Source organism: Lissotriton vulgaris, chromosome 2_1, assembly GCF_964263255.1.
Source record: "Lissotriton vulgaris chromosome 2_1, aLisVul1.2, whole genome shotgun sequence".
In the NCBI taxonomy this organism is placed as follows: domain Eukaryota; kingdom Metazoa; phylum Chordata; class Amphibia; order Caudata; family Salamandridae; genus Lissotriton; species Lissotriton vulgaris.
The window spans coordinates 1,026,179,452-1,026,200,187 of NC_141687.1; the positions used below are offsets into that span (position 1 = coordinate 1,026,179,452).

Here is a 20,736-nt window from a genome sequence, read left to right on the forward strand (position 1 = left end):
CTGTCTGCGGAGCCTGTCCGCTTCCACATTCTCCTTCCCTGGTGGGTGTATGGCTATCAGGTCTATTTTGAGCAGGATGGCCCATCTCCACATCTCCTGTGCTAGGTTGGATAGTGAGGCTGATAGTGTTCCTCCCTGTTGGTTGATGTAGAACATTGTTGTGTTGTCTGTATCAACACCCTCTGGTTGAACAGTCTTTTCTGGAAGGCCGTCAGAGCGAGGAACACAGTCTTCAGCTCCAGGAGTTGATGTGTCTGACCGCATCTGCTGGAATCCAGACACCTCACCCTGAGCTTGCTCATATGTGCTCCCCATCCCATCTGGGAGGAGTCTGTGGTGATGGTCACCGTTGGGGTTGATGTGTTAAAGGCTTCCCTTTTGTGATGTTCTCCTTGTTCCACCAGGTTATCTCCGCCTGCACTGCGTGCGTTACAACCACTAGATCTTCCCAACGCCGTGTAGCTTGTGACCATTGTTGTTGTAGCCATTCCTGGAATGATCATGTGTAGCCGTATATTGGGGACTAGGTGCATGCAGGACGCTATTATCCCCATGATCTTCCTTGCTGTTCTCACCGTCAGAGCTCGCTCCTTTTGGTACTGACGTGTCTCCTTCAGCAGGGCCAGTGTTCTCTTGTCGCTGGGGAACACTTTGCTCTGTATGGTGTTGATCTGTGCCCCCAGGAAGATATTCACTTATTCTGGTTCCATTGAGGATTTTCCCAGTGAATGGAGAATCCTAGATCCGTTAGCATTTTTGTGACCCGCTGTGCGTGCTCTTTGCATGTCTTGTGGGAGCTAGCTTTTATGAGCCAGTCGCCGAGGTAAGGGTATACATGAATCAGTTGCCATCTGCAGGTGTGCCCGCCACGGCTGCGAGGCATTTGGTGAAGACACTTGGTGCGGATTTTAGTCCGAAGGCCAGGGCTGTGAACTGGTAGTGTTCTTTGTTGATGGTAAGTCTTAGTAGATGCTTGTGCTGCAATGTTCATGGGCATGTGCAGGTAGGCATCTTTGAGGTCTATGGTGGACATGAAGTCTCCGTCCCTTATCTGAGGAATGACCTCCTGAAGGGATGTCATTTTGAATTTGAGTCTTGTTCAGGAACCTTAGGTCCAGGATGGGTCTTAGTGTTTCGTCCACTTTTGGTACCAGGAAATAGTTTGAGTACACTCCCTTATTCCTTTCTCTGAATGGAACAGGTTCGATGGCCTCCTTTTGGAGGAGTTCTTGTGCTTCTTCTAGGAGTAGCGCCCGCTCTTTCCCCGAGTGCGCCCTTTTTGGTTTTCTGTTCGGCGGTCTCTTTTCCAACTCTATGAATATCCAAACTGTATGATGTTTTGTATCCATTTGTCTGTAGTTATTTACTAACACTCCAGGAAGAAATGTTTTAGCCTGCCTCCTACTGGTGTTATATGTTCGGTGACGTTTGGCTTGTGTAACCCTCTCTTTTTGGTCTTGTGGTGCCCCACCCTCGGAGGAGTTGCGTGGGTGGGCACGCTTCGTTTGGCGGAGTCACTATGAGGTGGGTTGTTGGCCCCCTCTTCTCGTCTGTCCACGTCCATTCGCCCTCCCGCAAAAGGACTGGCTGGAGGCTGTTACTGCCAATTTTGTTTTTGCTGTCCCTGCTGGGCTGGACTGTCGCCCTGGTTGGTTTGCTGGAATTTCTGGTGTGACCTTAGACTGGTTTCCCCTCTTCCGTTCGGTCTCCATGTCGGAGTACCCCTTCTCATCCCTCTGAATTGCAAGGCCCCCATGGACCTTGTAGTTTCGTTTTCTTTCTTGAGCTGGGAGAGTTTTTCATCCACCGGCGCCATAAACAGTGTCTCTCCATTGAAGGGAGTGCTCAGAATGTTGTGTACTTCTGGCTTGAAGCCTGAGATCCTGAGCCAGGCATTCCTTCTCTCTGATGCCTATCATCATCAGCCTGCTGGATGCGTCAGCCCCATCCAAGGCTGTTTTCAGGCAAGAATTTGCAATGTTCTTTCCTTCCTCCACCAGGTGTGAAGCTCTTCGCTGACGTTGCTCTGGGAGGTGTTTGAGCAGTTGTCCGACCTCGTCCCAGTGTAGGTACTGGTGCCTGTTCAGTAGGGCATTTGAGTTCGCCATGCGCCAGTGTACCGCTGCGTTCCTCTCTATCTTTCTCCCAGTTAGGTCCATCCTCCTGCTTTCTTGGTCTGGTGGTGGGCCTGATGTTGGGACGTTTGCCCTTTTCCTGGCTGTTGCTGTAATAGAGTCCGTTGTGACTGATTCCCATATGTAGGGAGGGTCCTTGGAGGAGGGCTTATACTTCAGTCCTAGGCGTGATTGACCTGCATGTCACAGGGTCTTTGAACGCCTCGCCCCCTTGGTCCATGACACTCTGAAGCATGGGGAGAAACTGGCTCCTTTTTTGAGTGGAGAGCAGGGCTTCCAAGAGGAAGTCAGACTTTGGTTTTTCCTCATCAAGCGTGACTCCAAGCGCTGTTGCCACGTTCCTGATGACCAGGTTATAGGCCCCCATGTCATCCGGCGGCGAAGGCCTCGAAGGATACGCCTCCACGGGCTCTCCCGGGTTTTCAGCATCCAGGTCCTGCGTCATAGAGGATGCCGTTCCCTTCTCATCGTCGCCCTCTTCCTCGTAGTAGAGGCCCTCTTCCTCTGGATGTTACTGGGGTTCGGGTGTTTTCGGCTGCTCTCCGGCGTTAAACTCCTCTTCCCCCCCTCTAGTTCGACGACAATCGTCGGCTTCGACGGAATCGTGAATCTTTTCATTTTCTCATCTAACTCTTTCTTTGCAGGATGTTCTCCATTTCGGCCTTGAGCCTTCTCTTCTATCTCTCCAGCTCGCCGTCTAGCGTTTTGGCCGATCTCTTAGGCTTAGTCGTCGACGTCGAAGCAATCTACGAGTCCTTCTCTTTCGAAGTCGAGCAGTCCTTTTCGGGTACGTGCTTTGACGACCATGGCTTTTTGCGGGCCTTCGCCGCCTGGGAGTCCTTTTCGAAGGATCCGCTGGGCTGCTTGTCCTTGGATGCAGCTACGGCCGCCGGACTTTTCGGAGCCTGTGCTCCCTTGGATGACTTACTGAGTCTGGTTCAAGCCTTCGAGACTGTTGAGGGTTTAGGGGTCGACGTCTCCTACCTCTTTAGACGTTTTCTTATCGGTCTCTACGACGTGTAGTCCTCTGGTCCCTCAGCGATGTTGTCCTCTTCGTCGCTGGAGAGGCCTAGGTCCCGGAGTGACAGATGTTGGCCCTTGCCTTGCATGTTGTAGTTGGCTCTCCTCAGTCTCTCTCTAACCCAGAGTGTTTTCGGGGAGAAGGCGGAGCAGGCATTGCAATCCTTGCTCTTGTGGTTGACCGGCAGGCAGACGTTGAGGACAGAGTGGCTGGTCCTTCTGCACGTATTTGTGGTGGCAGTTACGCCAGAATTAAAACGGGGTCTTGTTCATTGCTGCGCTCAGGGGGCCCCCTGTGCGCGCATTCTCCGTTGGACGTTTATCTCGAAGTTCTCCTTAGTCGTCCCAGCTTGGTGATCTTGTTCTTCGGTATCTTCTCCAAACTTTTCTGTAAAAATGTCGTCTTTTTCCTCCTTTCTTCCAAAAAACTCTGGAGTCTCAGTGACTATTCCGATCCAACGGTGGAAAAAAGAATCTGAAGATGTGCCCAAGGATGGGAGCTTCCACAGGAAGCGTGCTGACGTCACAGGAAGTACACCAAAAGGTGGGAAGTCGACGTCCACCTGGGCATCAAAAAATGAAAAGAAAGAAGACTAAGATTCCGGACCCAACCACTAGACCGCGGAATAGCGGAATATTGCACAGCATAGTGAATCCTCCAGAAAGATTCACGCTGCAAAATGGCTATGCTGTGAAATTTTTAATTTACCAGTGACTAGTTCTATGAAGCCAACTGCTATGTTGGTAGAGTTAGACAGCGGCTAGGCAATTTCACAATTTTAGTGTTTGAGGGTATTGGCATTTCTGTCAAGACAGAACTGTGGTAGTGGGATGCGGATATTAGAAAACAATGGCATTTTCATATTAGTAACTGGAGTGAAGGTTGGTGGAGTTACCAAATCAACTTCTTGGAAAAAGCTCATCCTGCATAATGTTTTCTATCTCCATTGCTTAACAATTGTTGAATGGAACTCCTCTTTTCTTGGACTCAACTGAAATGCCACGAAATATCCAAACAAAATGTAAACTGATTAAAAGTGAAAGCAAAGGTAAAACAAATATTCTGTCAGGATTACTTGCTGCACAAGCTATTTCAAGAAACATACTAACCCTTTCACTATGGTGTGCCCTGTATAGTTCACGAACATCAAAGTCATCCAAATCAAGACGAAGCTTCTCTTTACAAAGCTCACAAGTAGTTACAGCTTCCAACCTCGATCCTGGAAAATACAAAAACAGTTTGTTCGGTACGCATGGGAAAAGGATAGTTTAAAATGTACAACTTTGTGCACATACTGCAAGCTTTTATCACTGTTAAACTGGATTAGGCTTACCAGTACCACACACAAAAATTTCAATGGAAGACTAAGCATTCAAACAGAGGCTGCTAGACCTAGGTTGCACACATTGTGGATTTGTAAACACTTCTAAAACCAACATGACAAAATTTAGATACAGTGAGCTAACACATAGGGTCATATATACTTTATTCCAAAATGACGTTTTTTTTATCTGAATGGGTACTCATCCTTTTTGTTTTTCTTTTTAGCAGATTGCCTAACTCCCCTACAAAACATCAAGCAGGATTGGGGCACACCCAGCCATGTGTTCTTGCCCAGCAAGTGTCTCAGCAGGTATTTCTACAAGAATGTTAATCTCTGCCTAAAAGGGCCACTGCCATTAGAACTCTACATAGTAGGGTTTTGTAAGCACCGAAGTTCTATACATTGCCACAATGTGACTGCTGCAAATGTAACTTGTAGGACGAAACCTCCGCTGCAAGTGATCAACTCCACTAACACCTGTTAAGCCTACAATAAATCTGTTAGCGCCGGGACGCCTCTTTGCTGAGGCAGCTGTGCGATATACAAGTCTAGTTAATATTAACAGAGTGAAACTGCAAGACTGAAGTACCAGAAATAACTACATTCAAATGATCACATTCTTACACTAAACAACTGGAAGCAGCTCTACTTTTCTATAAACTGTTCTTTTGGTTTACTATACCTTCATTTTGCTTTTGCAAAATTAAATGATAGTTAAAAGTAGCTACTTATTTGTCTATGGCCTTTAGCCATAATGGATAGAAAGATTGTAAAGTTGGAGGAAATGGAGCACAAAGAGCATCAATATATTGAGGAATGAATTAAAACTAAAAAAAAACCTTACGTCCATACAGACTGTAGTATGGCAGCTAACAAATAGTTAAGCAACAAAATACAATAGAGGTCGGTCCGAAATCTGCTATTATATCTATTTAATTTCCACTTTCGTTCATACATGGGCAAAGAGGAAATACTCAAGGGTGTGTGGCCTCCATTCCAAAAAGACAGCCCTTGGGAACATGGACTGGCTTCACTTTTGGCTCCTGCATTTGTGAAGTTGTGTTCATATGAAATGTACACTGAAATCGAATAACCCCAAACAGTTTGATGGTTAAGCCAAAATTGGACTTTAAGACGCTAAACACATGGTCAGCAGCTGGCAAGTCTAGTTCAAGTGACGCTAGAGTAAAATACTAAAGTGGGAGGAATATAAATAAAGAACTTCAGTAAAACATTGGCTAAAGTGCTTTCAGTGCATAAGGAGGGTGACAAAATCCTTCAATACGGTGCTAGACCAAGATAATGTATGTAACAAAAGGTTTGGTTGAATAGTTTAATCGTCTTGCTGAATACCACAATCAAAACATTTCCTAAAATGTTTCCAGAAACATCCAAAAGTTGTGTCACCAGACATTCAACATTTCATAGAAGACTGTAAGTGACTCACACCAAGGTAGAAAAACAGCAAGAAGGATTCTAGTGAATTTTAAATACTTTAAGATATACAAAGGGTGCACTGAGATCCTTTTGTGAATCGCCCAAGCAGAAAAACAGCAAGAAGGATTCTAGATAATTTTAAAACTTACTCTTTAAAAGAAAGGATCCTCTCTGGAGCATTGAAGGCTGGATCATATAAAAAAAACTGGTCTTTTAGCGTAAGGTCTGATATCTCCCGTACCACTCAAGATAGGCAGTGGGAGCTCAGCAGATTTATTCAGGAGCTAAAAGATCCGGGCCCCACTGCAAACATAAGATTTCCAGCATCTGAGGGCCATGAGAAATAACATTATGTACAACTTTAAAGACTCTGTGAAGAGGAGGCGTTTCTTTGAGCAGATTAAGGCCCAATCGATATAGTTTTCTGATTGTGATCGCCATGCTAAAGGAGAGCTCATACGAGATATTCATAGTATACCTCAAGTTAGTAGGGAGGGTTCTTCCCCCAGGGAGAGTGGGGGAAGGTCACTGGCAAAAAAGCAACCTTAAAAGAAAACAAAAAAAATAGAATTACATTGGGTGGGGAAGCATGTGGGAGAAAATTCCATAAAGAAGTCGTTGTTTATATTAGTTTTTCTTTTCATTTTTGTTGTGTATTGGCTGCTTTTTTTCGTGATTGGCCGAGTTACCCAGGTTTCTCTTGGCATATCAACTTCCTGTATGGTTGGGCCAGATTTGACTAAACCTTTAAAGATACGAACGTGGAATGTCAATGGGCTCAGGGTGGCTTTGGGAAGGAAAAGGATCCTAGAATATTTAAAGTTGAGTGAGTTGGAGGTTATTCTCATCCAGGAATTTCATCTTCTAAAAGAAGAATGGTCGGATATTTTAAAAATTCAACAATGGATAGAGCATGGTAAATGCACCACACAATCTTTTATAGTAAAAATGGTGGTTATTTTATTTAAAATATCCTCCCAAATTATTTTAGGTGAAACCAATGTAGATCCATTAGGTAGATGGGCAATTGCTAAGGCAAAACTTCATGGCGTGTGTCTCGCCTTTGTTGCCTATTATGGTCCAAACCGGGATGACCCAACACCTTCATACAACTTATTTTTGCACTTAGTTGACTTAAATGAACCTATTATTGGTGGAGATTTTTTTTATAGATCTAGCTCAGGATACAACCTCCAAAAGGGCATCAGTAGATTTACCCAAAATGAGAAAATTCTTCAAACACCTAATTCAGGATATAGGCCAGGTTGATATATGGAAATTAATGGGCGCAAAAAAGAGGGCGGGGGTTGGGATGAGGGGGGATGAATTTACCTTTCATAACAAAAAACACGATCGCCGATCTAGGATCGACTTTTTTTGGTAGCCCGTCATCGGCAATAACACTAAGAGTCTCTCATATCCCGGAACACTTATCCGACAATTCAGCAGTCGCACTTGAGACTTTGTTCAAAGACAAGGCACCTGAGCGACGCTGGACTATGAATTGAACTTTACTCTCAAAATCTTCCCTAGTTGACAATCTGAAAAAAATAAACGTATGAATTATTTTCCTCTAATCTTGATTCTGCACCCTTAAATATGGTATGGGATACATAGAAAGCTCATCTTAGAGTCTTTTTAATAACTAAGTAATTTACAAAATAAAAAGGTTAGGGAGGAAATTAAAACCTTAGAAGAATCGATTAAACCATTAAAAAGCAACATAGGGTATACTGCAAATATATCAACTAAATCGCGCTTAGAAGCGGAGCTGATAAAGGCAAAAACTAACCTAGCTGATTATGTGGAAGTCAGGGTGACACGAAACTGGAAAGCCAGCAGACATGCCAATTATGAATATGGAGAAGGTTGTGGAAAGCTTCTTGCCTGGAAGATCAAAGCTAATCAGGCCAGAAGAATTAAAATGCCAAGCCACTGGGAATATCATCACTGAGGATGGGGAAATTTAACTCTCATTTGTACAATTCTTCCAGGACCTATATACAGAAGATATTGATCAGAGTAAGGCACAGATAGAAATATTTTTGTGGTATTTCGATCTTCCCTCTCCTAATAAAGAAACTAGAGGTGAATTAAACGCTCCTATCACATTAGAAGAAATTTATAACATAGCTTAAAAAAGGGTAAGGCCGCAGGGCCGGATGCCCTACCCAATGAAATCTACTCTTTACTGAAAGAAGAGCTGGCGCCCATCTTGCTTACGCTTTATAACCCTGTTAATATTCTAAATCAGGATTCACCCCCCCCCACTCAGGACCTAGCCACCATAATAATTCTTCTCAAACCTAACAAGAACCCTAGGGTCTGCGAGTCGTACAGACAGATTTCCCTTCTTAATAGCGTCTATAAGCTATATATGCAGATTCTCACTAAAAGGTTAGATCGGTTGGTAGGTCCATTGATACATAGCGACCAAGTTATTGGGCACAATAGATCTAGCAACAGAATATGGCAACCTCTAGACGGTGATGACATGTGACGCTGCTAAAGCTTTTGATAGGGTCAGCTGGCCTTTTCTTAGAGGTGATTCAGCGTTTTAATTTAGGACAAACGCTTGTATTACCAATTAAAGCTCTATATAAAAACAAAATGGCCAGAGTAGTGGTAATGGGAATCTTTCTAAACAGTTAAAAATTGGTAGGGATTCCAGACAGGGTTGCGCCCTCTCCATTGTTATTCAATCTTCATATTGAACCACTGGCTATGAAATTAAGAACATGCAGGAATATACTATTTACTTAAAGAGTTTTATATAGCGCTGGCTAGACCCGAAGGTACGATCAGCAGCTCATATGCCTCGAACAAAAAAGGAAAATGCTACTTACCAGTATGCATCTGTTCTCGGCATGTAGAGCTGCAGAGTCCTACATTTAGCAATAGATCGGCACCTGGTGTTGGGCTCGGATGATTGCAGGTTTGTCTTCTTGGAAGAAGTCTTTTGTAGTCATGAGATAGGGGACTCCTACCTTGGACAATACTGCGCATGGTCATCGACTCCATCCTCAGATTGTTTTTCGCCATGATGGGAAATTATGGAGTTGGTATAAGTAAAGAGAAAGGATGTCCATGCTTGTGCATCTAAGTAAGATGAGTACTGGAACGGATACAAGTCGCGGGGAGGCGGGAGGGCATGTAGGACTCTGCAGCTCTACATGCCAAGAACAGATGCATACTGGTAAGTAGCATTTTCTGTTCGAGGCATATGAGCTGCAGATCCTACATTTAGCAACGATTGTGCAGCAGTGTCTCCCCTAGCGGTGGTCGCTTGTATCCGTTGCAGCATCCTGAAATAGTGTTTTAAGAACAGCTTGGCCTACTTCAGCTTGCTGCTTGGCTTGCACATCAACACAATAGTGTTTAGTAAAGGTGTGTATTGTAGACCATGTTGCTGCCTTGCATATGTCCTCTAATGGTATGTTTCCTAAGAAAGCCATAGAGGCTCCTAGTTTGCGAGTGGAGTGTGCTCTAGGAGGAACTGTTAGTGTACGTTTAGCTTTGTGATAGCATATTTGAATACACTTCACAATCCATCTAGCAATTCCTCCTTTAGAGATGGGATTGCCTTTGTGTGGTGGAGAGAAAGATGCAAATAGTTGCTTTGTCTTTCTGAAGGATTTAGCCCCGTCTGTGTAATATAGTAAAGCTCTTCTAACATCTAAGGTGTGTAAAGCTCTTTCTGCAACAGAGTCCGGTTTTTGAAAAAACACTGGTAACTCTACTGATTGGTTTAGGTGAAAAGGAGTAATCACTTTTGGTAGGAATTTAGGATTGGGTCTAAGAACCACTTTGTAAGGATGTATTTGAAAAAATGGTTCTATTGTGAATGCTTGAATTTCACTAACTCTTCTGAGAGAGGTGATGGCAACAAGGAAAGCAGTTTTCCATGTTGGGAATTGCAGTTCACATTTATGTAACTGCTCAAAAGGGGGTCCCATGAGTCTTGTAAGAATCACATTTAGGTTCCATACTGGAGCAGATGGTAACTTAGGTGGGATTATTCTCTTTAATCCTTCCATAAATGCTTTTATTGCAGGTACTCTAAATAGAGATAGATGTTGTCTATTTTGTAAATACGCTGCAATTGCTGCTAGATCCAGGCATATGGAAGAATAAGCCAAATTGGACCTTTGTAAATGTAGAAGATGGCAAATGATATTTTGGATGGAAACATCCAGAGGATCAATGTGATTGTTGTTACAGTATATTGCAACCCGTTTCCACTTAGCAGCATAGCATGCTCTGGTAGTGGGTCTTCTAGCCTCTTTAATTCTATTCATACAGTCTGGTGGTAAGTTTAAGTAACCAAACTCTAGGACTTCAGGAGCCAGATCGCCAAATTCAGTTGGCTTGGTTCTGGGTGCCTTATTTCTCCATGGTTCTGTGTTAACAGGGATGGCATGAGCCGTAATTTCTGATGTGGAACCAGTGAGAGATCTAGTAGCGTGGTGAACCACGGCTGACGTGCCCAGGTGGGGGCCACTAGTATTAGTTTGAGAGACTGTTCTAGAGCTTGCGTACTACTAGTGGAATGAGTGGGAGAGGCGGAAAAGCGTACGCAAATCTGCCTGACCAGTTCATCCATATTGCATTCCCCTCCGACCGTGGGTGTGGGAACCTGGCGGCAAAGGTTGGGCATTTTGAGTTCTCGTGGGTGGCAAACAGGTCTATTTGTGGATGCCCCCACATTTGGAAGAATGGTTGAACTTGTGGGTGCACCTCCCATTCGTGAATCTGTTGTGGCTGGCGACTTAACCGATCTGCTATCTGGTTGTGAATCCCTGGAAGGTGTTCTACTGTCAGATGTATGTTTTGAGGGATGTCCCACCTCCAAATGTTCTGTGCAAGTTGGGAAAGTTGCAGAGAGTGTGTCCCCCCTGTTTTTGTATATAATACATGGCTGTCATATTGTCCGTCCGGACTAGGACAGCTTTGTTTTGGATTTGTACTTGAAAAGTTTTGAGTGCTAGGAAAACTGCTAGCATTTTTAAATGGTTGATGTGGAACTGTTTCTGTTGATTGTTCCACTGACCTTGTGTGATGTAATGCAAGAGATGTGCTCCCCATCCTGTGAGGGATGCATCTGTCATGAGCACTATCTGTGGAACTGGATCTAGGAACGGCTGTCCCTTTGTCAAGTTTTTGGTGTTCCACCATTGCAGAGAGCGATATGTACGGCTGTCTACCAACACCAGGTCTGTGAGCTGACCTTGAGCCTGATTCCACTGTTGTGCTAGACATTCTTGTAGTGGGCGCATTTGCAGTCTTGCGTGAGAAACTATAAAGATGCAAGACGCCATCATGCCTATTAGTTTCATGCACACTCTGGCTTGTAGAGAGTGCTGGCAGTGAAAAGGGGAGGCCAAGTTCTGAATACTATGAATCCTGGCTTGACTGGGGTACGCTAGAGCTACCGATGTGTTTTTGTAGTAGCTCCTAGATATTGATGAACATGCGAAGGCTCTAGGTGCGACTTGGTGTAGTTTATCGTAAACCCTAAGTTGTGCAGTGTTTGAATTGTTTGTTTTGTGTGTTGTGCACACTGGTTGAACGATCTTGCTTTTATGAGCCAGTCGTCGAGGTAGGGGAAGACATGTATTTATGGTCTTCTGAGATGTGCTGCCACTATTGCTAGGCACTTTGTAAACACTTGTGGTGCTGTTGTGACCCCGAATGGAAGGACTTTGAAATGATAGAGTTGTCCTTGTAAGACAAACCTTTAATACTTCCTGTGTGCAGGATGTATTGGAATATGAAAGTAGGCGTCCTCTAGGTCTAGTGTGGACAGAAAATCTCACTGTTGTAGTAATGGGAGTACCTGTTGTAAAGTGATCATGTGAAAATGATCAGATTGTATGTAGTGGTTGAGGGGCCGGAGGTCGAGAATTGGTCTTAATGTCCCGTCCTTTTTGGAATTATGAAATACAGGGAGTAAACCCCTGTTCCTTGCTCCTCTAACGGAACTACTTGAATAGCATATTTGTGTACAAGTGCTAGAACTTCCTGTTGAAGCAGAGTTATGTGTTCTGCAGACATTGGACGCTGCCTGGGTGGTATGTTTGGGGGGGGTTGCTGTGAGTTCTAGGCAGTAGCCATGTTGGATAATTTGTCTTACCCACCTGTCTGTTGTGATGGAGTTCCAGACAGGTAGGAACTGTGAAAGTCTGCCCACAACAGGAGTGGAATGCTGTAGGGGAGGCAGAGGGATGTCACTGTTTAGGAGTGGAAGAGGAGCAGTTGTTGTTATTACCTCTTCCCTTGCTATTGTGTCTGTATCCTCCTCTAAAATAGCCTTATTTAGAGGAGGTTTGTGTGCGTTTTAAAAGAGGATGTTGTGTCTGCGCCGGTCTGCTTGGAGCCTCCTCTATAAGAGGAGCGGCGAAAAGAACCTCTATTTTGGGTGGATTGTAATGCCCCCATAGACTTAGCGGTGTCTGTGTCTTTCTTCATCTTTTATAATGTATTATCTACTTCCGGCCCGAACAATTGGTTCTGATTAAAGGGCTGGTTCAGGATGGTAGTTTGTACTTCTGGTTTATAACCCGAAATGCGTAACCATGCGTGACGCCCCAGAATAACACTAGTGTTAACTGCTCTGGATGCTGTGTCAGCTACATCTAGTGCGTATTTAATTGAGGCATTAGATATTAATTTGCCTTCGTGCAAAAATTCTGCTGCCAGATCTTTGTGTTGATCTGGTAGATGTTCCATTAACTTTTCTAGTTGATCGTTATGAGCCTTGTTGTAGCGTGAGAGTAAAGCCTGTGTATTTGCTATGCGCCATATGTTTGTTGCTTGTGCAGCAATTCGTTTCCCTGACGCATCAATAATCTTTGACTCTTTGTCAGTCGGGGGTGTGTCCCCGGAAGTTTAAGAATTGGCCCTTTTGCGTGCATTTGACACTACCAAGGAGTCTAATGGCAGATGTCCCTAATGTATACTGGATCAGCTGGTGCTGGCCTATACTTTTTCTCTATTCTAGGATTTAGCAACCTACACCGTATTGGATATTTAAAAATCTCTGGAGCATGTTTAATGACTCCCTTGATCATTGGTAATATTTGGGTAGACCTTTGTGACTGTTCAAAAGTGTCTAACAAGAAGTGCTCCTCAATGGCATCAGAGTGCATAGGAACCCCATGGTAAAGTGCAGCTCTGTTTAATAAATGATTAAACTCCATACTATCCTCTGTAGGTGAAGGTTTTGTTGGGTAGTACTGAGGATCAGGGATGTCTGGTGCATTGTTTGGTGCAAAATTATATGTATCATCCTTGGGATATTCTGTATTGATTTCCTCATCTAAAGGGTATGTATGTGGCTCTGGAACATCATCCCCCCACCTAAATCATACTCCTCGTCAGTGTGGTGTGATGATGCAGGAGATTGAATAGGAGAAGAAATGCGTTACTTACCTGTAACAGCAGTTATCCAGTATTGGTGTCTTTCATAGATTCACATGCCTGAATCATTCCCCGTCGTCGAGACGGGAGCCTCCGGTAAATAAAAAAGTAATGTCCATAGACATACATAAAGAGAAAGGGTCCAAGGGTCTCCCCTTAGTAGCCTTTCCTTGTCCTTATGTAAAAAGGACCAAACTGTCATAGTCAGCCAATCAGCTCCGACCTCCCTCTAGAACCTTCCTGGGAGGAGCCTCAGTCCCTCAGATTTTCGTACGCACACAGCTAGGTTTGGCGTAATATAGTCCGAGAGGGAAGTGAGTCCTTCCAGGGGAGGCGGGAGGGTTGCATGTGAATCTATGAAAGACACCAATACTGGATAACTGCTGTTACAGGTAAGTAACGCATTTCTTATCCAGTATTAGGGGTGTCTTTCATAGATTCACATGCCTGAATCAGAGTAGCTAGCAATTATAGCAGCACATTTGTGAAACAGAGTTGCTCTGCCATCATAGTAGATAATGCATATAATATCATACAATAAAGAGACAGCATATCATCAGAGCAATAATGTGCATACCTGGAAGGCGGGATGTAGGAAGGCTCACCTTACTGAAAGAGGTGGCGAAGCACCGCCTGGCCCACTGCCGCATCCTTCTGGAGTTCGATATCCAGGCAGTAGTGTCTGGAGAAAGTATGCGGTGACTTCCAGGTCGCCGCTCTGCAGATGTCCAGGATCGGCACTCCAGCAAACAGTGCCGCTGACGTAGACATCGCTCTGGTTGAGTGAGCCAGAACACGGTCATTCAAAGGCTGGCCGGCCTTTTCGTGGCAGAATGAAATCGCCGAGGAGATCCATCTGGAGATGCTTTGCTTCGTGAGGGGCAGACCCATTCGTGGTCTGCTGTATGCCACGAACAGCTGTGAGGATTTCCTGAGAGCCTTAGTCTTGTCCAGGTAGAACTTGAGGCACCTCATAAGGTCCAAAGAATGCAGCGACCTTTCCGCTGCTGTGGAAGGGTTGGCAAAGAAGGACCTAAGGACCAATGGTTCGTTGAGATGGAAGTCCGAAGGTACTTTTGGAATGAACTTAGGGTTTGGTCGCAGTATCACCCTATCATGTCTGAATTGAAGATATGGTTCCTGAATGGACAAGGCTTGCAGCTCGCTAACTCTTCTGGCCGAAGTTAGAGCGAGCAAGAGCGCTGTTTTCCATGAGAGGTGTTGAAGAGATGCCCTGTGAATGGGTTCAAACGGGTGACGCATGAGCTGGTCGAGTACCAGGTTAAGCTGCCATGTGGGAGGTACTTTCCGAGGCCTCGGAAAGGATCTGTATAGCCCTTTGAGGAATTGCTTGACTAGTCGACTAGACCACAAAGAAGGTCCTGTGACCGTTCTGGTGAACCTCGAGATTGCTGCCAGGTGAACTTTGATGGACGCATGTGCCAGTCCCGACTGGGCCAAATGCAGGAGGTATGGTAATATCTGTTCAGGTGTGATGGCGAGGGGCCGTAGGCCCTGGTTTGAACACCATATGCAGAACCTCTTCCATTTGAGACAGTAGGTCTTGTTCGTACTGTCTGCCCTTGCTTTGGCTAGTACATCCCTGCAGTCTTGTGGGATATTCAGGCTACCGAACTCTCTGTGCTCAGGAGCCAGGCTGATAATTTGAGCGATTGGAGGTTCGGGTGCTGCACCTGCCCGTTGGACATCGTCAGAAGGGCCGGGTGTTGGTTCAGGCGAATCGGTGATCTGATGGAGAGTCGAAGCAGATCCGAGAACCAGTGTTGCCTCGGCCAGGACGGGGCAATCAGGATCAGGGTGCATGGTTCCACCTTCATCTTCCTGAGGAGCCGTGGGATCATCGGGAATGGAGGAAAGGCGTATGCAAAGACGCTGTACCATCCGATGGAAAATGCATTTCCTAGTGATCCTGGTTGGGGATGCCAACTTGCGAAGCTTGGGCATTTTGCGTTCCTCTTGGTGGCAAAGAGGTCGATGTTTGGGACTCCCCAAAGAGAAAAGATGTGAGTGAGGGCGCTGTCTGATAGTTCCCACTCGTGTGAGAGGGACTTTTGCCTGCTCAGGGCGTCCGCAATGGTATTGTCCTTTCCCGGGACATATTCCGCTTTGAGTTGGATTTCGTGCAGCACTAGCCAGTTCCAGATCCTCTGCGATTCGCGTGAGAGCGAGAGCGAACGCGTTCCCCCTTGTTTGTTTAGATAGTGCATCGTCGTGGTGTTGTCTGTCCTGACGAGCACTGGGGCTTTCTGGATGCGGGGCAAGAAGGCTTGGAGAGCCAGATACACGGCTCTTAGCTCCAAGAGGTTTATATGGAGTGATTGCTCTGGAGAGTCCCATTGGCCGCGGATTTGTAGGTCCTGGAGCACCGCGCCCCATCCCTCCAGGGAGGCGTCTGTTGTTATCACCAGCGGTGATGCTGGAAGGAGAAACGGTAAGCCCATAGTTAGATTTCGGCGACGTGTCCACCATTGTAGAGCTTTGGAAATTTTCGGTGTGACCCGAAGGATGTCTTCGAAGGAGCCAGTGCTTTGAGTCTATTGGCTCGCGAGTGCCTCCTGCAAGGGCCGCATTCTGAGCCTGCAGTGCGGGATGAGGAGTATGCAGGAAGACATCATCCCCAGAAGGGAGGTGTAAGTCCGAACTTTCAGGTGTTGTCTTTGCCACAGCCGTGGCCAGAGATAAGATCTTGTCTGTCCTCTCTTTCGATGGGAAGGCTTTTGTGCACCCTGTGTCCAACATGGCCCCTAGGAAGGTAATCTTTGTTGCGGCGACCATGCATGATTTTTTGAGATTGAGCGTCAATCCCAGATTTTGAAAGATTGGTGCAGGCGTTGGAGGACGTGATTGCGTCTCCAGGAGAGAGTGCTTTCACCAGCCAGTCGTCTAGGTAGGGGAAGACCTGGTGGCCCAGTTGACGCAGGAAGGCTGCCACTGGCGCAAGGCATTTCGTGAAAATGCGCGGCGCGGACTTGAGGCCGAACGGCAGGACTTTGAACTGATAGTGACGGCCCGCCACCTCGAATCTTAGGAATTTCCGGTGACTTCTGAGGATGGGGATGTTGTAGTATGCATCCTGGAGATCCAGTGACACCATGAAATCTCCTTTCTCTAGAATGCCCAGGATTTCTTGAATCGTCACCATCCTGAACGATTGGCTCCGCAGGAAGGTGTTGAGTGCTCGGAGATCCAGGATGGGCCTCCACTTGTTTTCTTTTTGTTGTACAAGAAAGAAGTGGGAGTAAAATCCTTTCCCCTTTGAGGATGCCAGAACCCTTTCGATTGCTCCTTTTTGTAGCATTGTCGAAAGCTCCTTCAGAAGCAGGCGTGGATGTTTGTGTGTCCGTCTGCGTGGAGGGGTATTGGGTGGGATGGAGGTGAATTCGAGAGAGTGGCCGAATCGAATAATTTGAAGAACCCACCGGTCTGTGGTGATGTACTGCCAATTGTGAAGGAAGTGGGTCAGCTTTCCTCCAATTTGAAAGGATGGAGAGGGTGTTTGGACTGGCTGGAGTAGTCGGTCACTGGCGGCCGCCAGCGCCCCTCTTGGTATTTTTACCTCTGTAGGTTGATCTTCCGAATGAAGATGGTCGGCTTTGTTGTTGTTTGTTTTGGTACTGGCCTTTGTGATTGTATGAGAACGAGGACCTGTTTTGATATGAGCCTCGATAGGAGGACTGACCTCTGGGCCTACTGCCCCGAAAGGACTGGTTTCTAGACTGTAGAGAGCCCAGTGCCCTTGCTGTGTCTGTGTCCTTCTTAATGGCCTGTAGAGCCTCGTCGATCTTTTCTCCAAACAGGTGCTGGCCGTCGAAGGGCATGTCCAGAACCTTTGCCTGTACTTCTTGGCGGAATGAAGTCGCTCTTAGCCATCCTTGGCGTCTCAGTACAGCAGCTCCCGCAAGTTGACGGAAGCCTGTCATGGCTGCGTCGATAGCACAGTCTATGAGTTCCGCTGCAGAAGATTGACCTTCCACTAGGAGAGCTTTCACCTCACCCTGGACTTCGTCAGGCAGCTCCTTCACGTAAGGGGCAATGTCCTCCCACAGCTGGCGATTGTAACGCCCCAGCAAGGCAATGGAGTTTGCCACCTTGATGGACATGGCCGATGTGGATGTGAAACATTTACCAATCGTGTCAAGTTTTCTGCCCTCTTTGTCCGGGGGAGCGGACAGTGGTGAGGAAGGGTTGCGGGAGTGTTTCTGGGCCGCCTGCGTCACTACCGAGTCCGGTTTGGGGTGACCGTTAAGGCAAGCCGCCGCAGTGAGTGGTGCTCTGTATTTCTTATCTAGGCGTGGGACCACCGCCGGCACAGAAGCAGGAGTTAGAATTTTTGTGGGAACAAGGAAAGAAGTTAATGCTATGATCGGAACAGCTTTTGCAGATTTCTGAGTCTGTTCCTTAAAGTCGTGTAGGAAACAGTCAGTTTCTGTGGATTCCACCACCATGTGGAATCTCTTCGCTGCTCTCTCCACCAGCTTGTGGAAGCCAGCAATGTCCACTGGGGGTGAGTCCGCTTGACGTGGTTGTGGTGAAGCCGGGGATGATGCTATATATTCATCCTCTTCATCCTGGTCTGAGTGGTCCGAGTGAACCTCCTGGACCTCTCCTTCCTCCAGTTCTTCCTCCTCCTCCTCTTCGTCCGAAGAGACCACCACTTGAGGCTGGACCTCATGGTGGGTTTGATGGTGAAGCTGAGTTTGTTTTGGTGCGGACACCTGTACTTGGACTGAAGGTGTCTGATTCCCCTTGTCCTCTGGCGCGGGACTTCTAGACGCTTGACCGCCTCTGTCCGCCTCCGGGAAGCGTTGCTTGTAGTCTTGCACAAGAAGGTCGTAAGTCATCAACCAGGGTCGCTGGTAAGCATATAATGGGGGTGACTTCAGTGCGGACACTGGTATGGACGGAGTGTTCCTGATAGGTGAATTCTTCCTGTTCCTCATCAGTGCTTTGGCATTTTATGTGAAGGTCTGAGACCGACGTAGCGGGATCCAGATGGTCATCCTCTTCGGATTCTTCGCTTTGGAAAATTTCTTGAGGTGGCTGCTTTTCCACCTTGCTTGGAGACGTCGTTTCCGGGGTAATTAGTGGTTTGCATGGTTTGCCAGACTGCATGGCAGAGCTTGTCGTCGAGGGGACCGTTGACGGTGGCAGCATCAGGGTTGGTGCCTCCAGCAGTTTCGATTTTTTCCATGGTTCCTTCTATGACGAGTCGTCCGTCGACGGTGTCGTCGTCGAGTCCGTCGCCGACGGAGCCTTCGGTGTCGTCGTCGAGCCCTTCGTCGACGGGGTCTTCGTCGACGGGGTCGTCGACGACGAGTCCTTCGTCGACGGGGTCTTAGTCGACGGTGCTTTCGACGACGAGCCTGTCGTCGACGATGTCTTAGTCGACGGTGGAGTGGACGAAGGGATCTTGGTCGTCGACGACTGCGAAGTCGTCGTCTTCATCGACGGTGCCTTCGTAGACTATGTCCTCGTCGACGAGTCTCTCGTCGACACTCTCGTCGTCAACTGTTTCGACGACGATGGGCTCGTCGAACAAGTTACTTACCTTCGGTAACGATATATCTGTAAGAAACATTAGTTAGTGTTAGATTCCTTACCTTAGAATATCCCCAGGCGTCAGTCTGGATCCGGAAACTTTTGCGTAGCAGTACCCCTGCGCGTCGGTAGGCGTCGTCTGCAGGCGTCCCCTGCGGCTCCGCGTCCGTCGTCGGCGTCGTGCGCCGTGATGACGTCGCTGGAGTACATAGACGCCGCCTCCGCGCGCTGACGTCAGTTCTTTGCACACAGCTTTTCCGCGCCAGGAGACGCAGAGCCATGAGAGAACCAACACTGGTGCCATGTAAAAACTAGGGCCCTGAAAGGGATGACCTTAACCCTAGGTATCAGTTCGCAGAACGGGGAGGATGGGTGGGTTCGGTAAGGAATCTAACACTAACTAATGTTTCTTACAGATATATCGTTACCGAAGGTAAGTAACTTGTTCATCTGAAAGAAACACGTTAGTGTTAGATTCCTTACCTTAGAATACATACCCCAGCAATACCAACCCCGGTGGTGGGTCTGCGAACCAATACAAAACTACACCAGAAAGTCCTGGAGGACAGAACGGCCAAAGAAGCCATCCCTCGGGACTTGACTGTCCAGGCAGTAGTGCCTCGCAAAGGTGTGCAGCGAGGCCCACGTAGCTGCTTGGCAAATGTCCTGCAAGGGGACTCCCCGGCCCAGGGCAGTAGTAGCCGCCGTGGCCCGAGTGGAATGGGCCCTCAGCCCAACAGGAGGCTCCTTCCGAGCCAAAGAGTAGCACGCTTTGATGCAGAGGACGACCCATCGAGAGATGGTTCGTTTACAAACCGCCCGTCCCTTCTTCGCACCCACGTAGCCAACAAACAGTTGGTCATCCACCCGGAACTGGCGTGTGCGATCCATGTAAAATGAAAGCGCACGTTTTGGGTCCAGACGATGGAGCCGCTCTTCATCCTTTGAAGGATGCGGAGGCGGGAAGAAGGAAGGGAGGGTGATGGACTGCCCGATGTGAAAGGCCGAAACAACCTTGGGCAGGAAAGAAGGTCTAGTCCTCAGAACCACCTTGTCAGGATGAATGGACAGGAAAGGAGGTTGGACAGAAAGAGCCTGGAGCTCACTCACCCTCCTGGCAGAGGTGATGGCAACCAGGAAAGCCGTCTTTAAAGTCAGGAGACGGAGAGGGCAAGAATGAAGGGGCTCAAAGGGAGCACACATCAGGAAAGTTAGAACCAGGTTCAAATCCCACTGAGGCATCACAAACGGAACAGGTGGAAACATGTGAGTGATGCCTTTCAAGAATCGAGTTACAATCGGGGATTTGAACAAAGAAGGCTGATCAGGAAGCCTCAAAAAGGCTGAAAGGGCAGAAAGGTAGCCCTTGATAGTGCCCAGAGCAGAGCCCTGCTGGGCAAGAGAAAGAAGAAACAGAAGAACCTCCGAAAGAGGGGCAGAAAGAGGGTCCACAGCCTTTGCTGTGCACCATGCCACAAATCTGTTCCACCGACAGGCGTATACCGACTTAGTGGAGGGACGCCTGGCTGCCAGAATAACATCACAGACTTCAGGAGGCAAGTCAAATGGCCTCAACTGCCGCCGCTCAATCTCCAAGCATGGAGGTGGAGACTGGACAGGTTCGGGTGGAGGACCGTCCCCTGCTGCTGCGACAGAAGGTCCTCCTGAAGGGGCAGGCGGATCGGGGGACCGACTGACATGCTGAGTAGCTCGGGATACCAGTACCTTCGAGCCCAGTCCGGAGCCACAAGGATAACTTGGGCCCGGTCGCGCCTGATCTTCTTCAGCACTCTGGGCAGAAGTGGTATAGGCGGAAAGGCGTATAACAGAGCGCAACTCCA

General features: G+C 47.3%; 1 protein-coding gene across 4 annotated transcripts in view; it reads right to left on the reverse strand.

Moving 5' to 3' along the window:
* MARCHF7 (membrane associated ring-CH-type finger 7) overlaps positions 1–20,736 on the reverse strand; it is a 227,258-nt gene that overhangs the window by 51,838 nt on the left and 154,684 nt on the right. For all 4 annotated transcript variants that reach the window (XM_086956640.1, XM_086956639.1, XM_086956641.1 and 1 more), the window contains one exon: positions 4,266–4,375. In XM_086956640.1, coding sequence (XP_086812766.1) covers positions 4,266–4,375 — 110 coding nt within the window. The remainder of the gene's footprint in view (positions 1–4,265; positions 4,376–20,736) is intronic.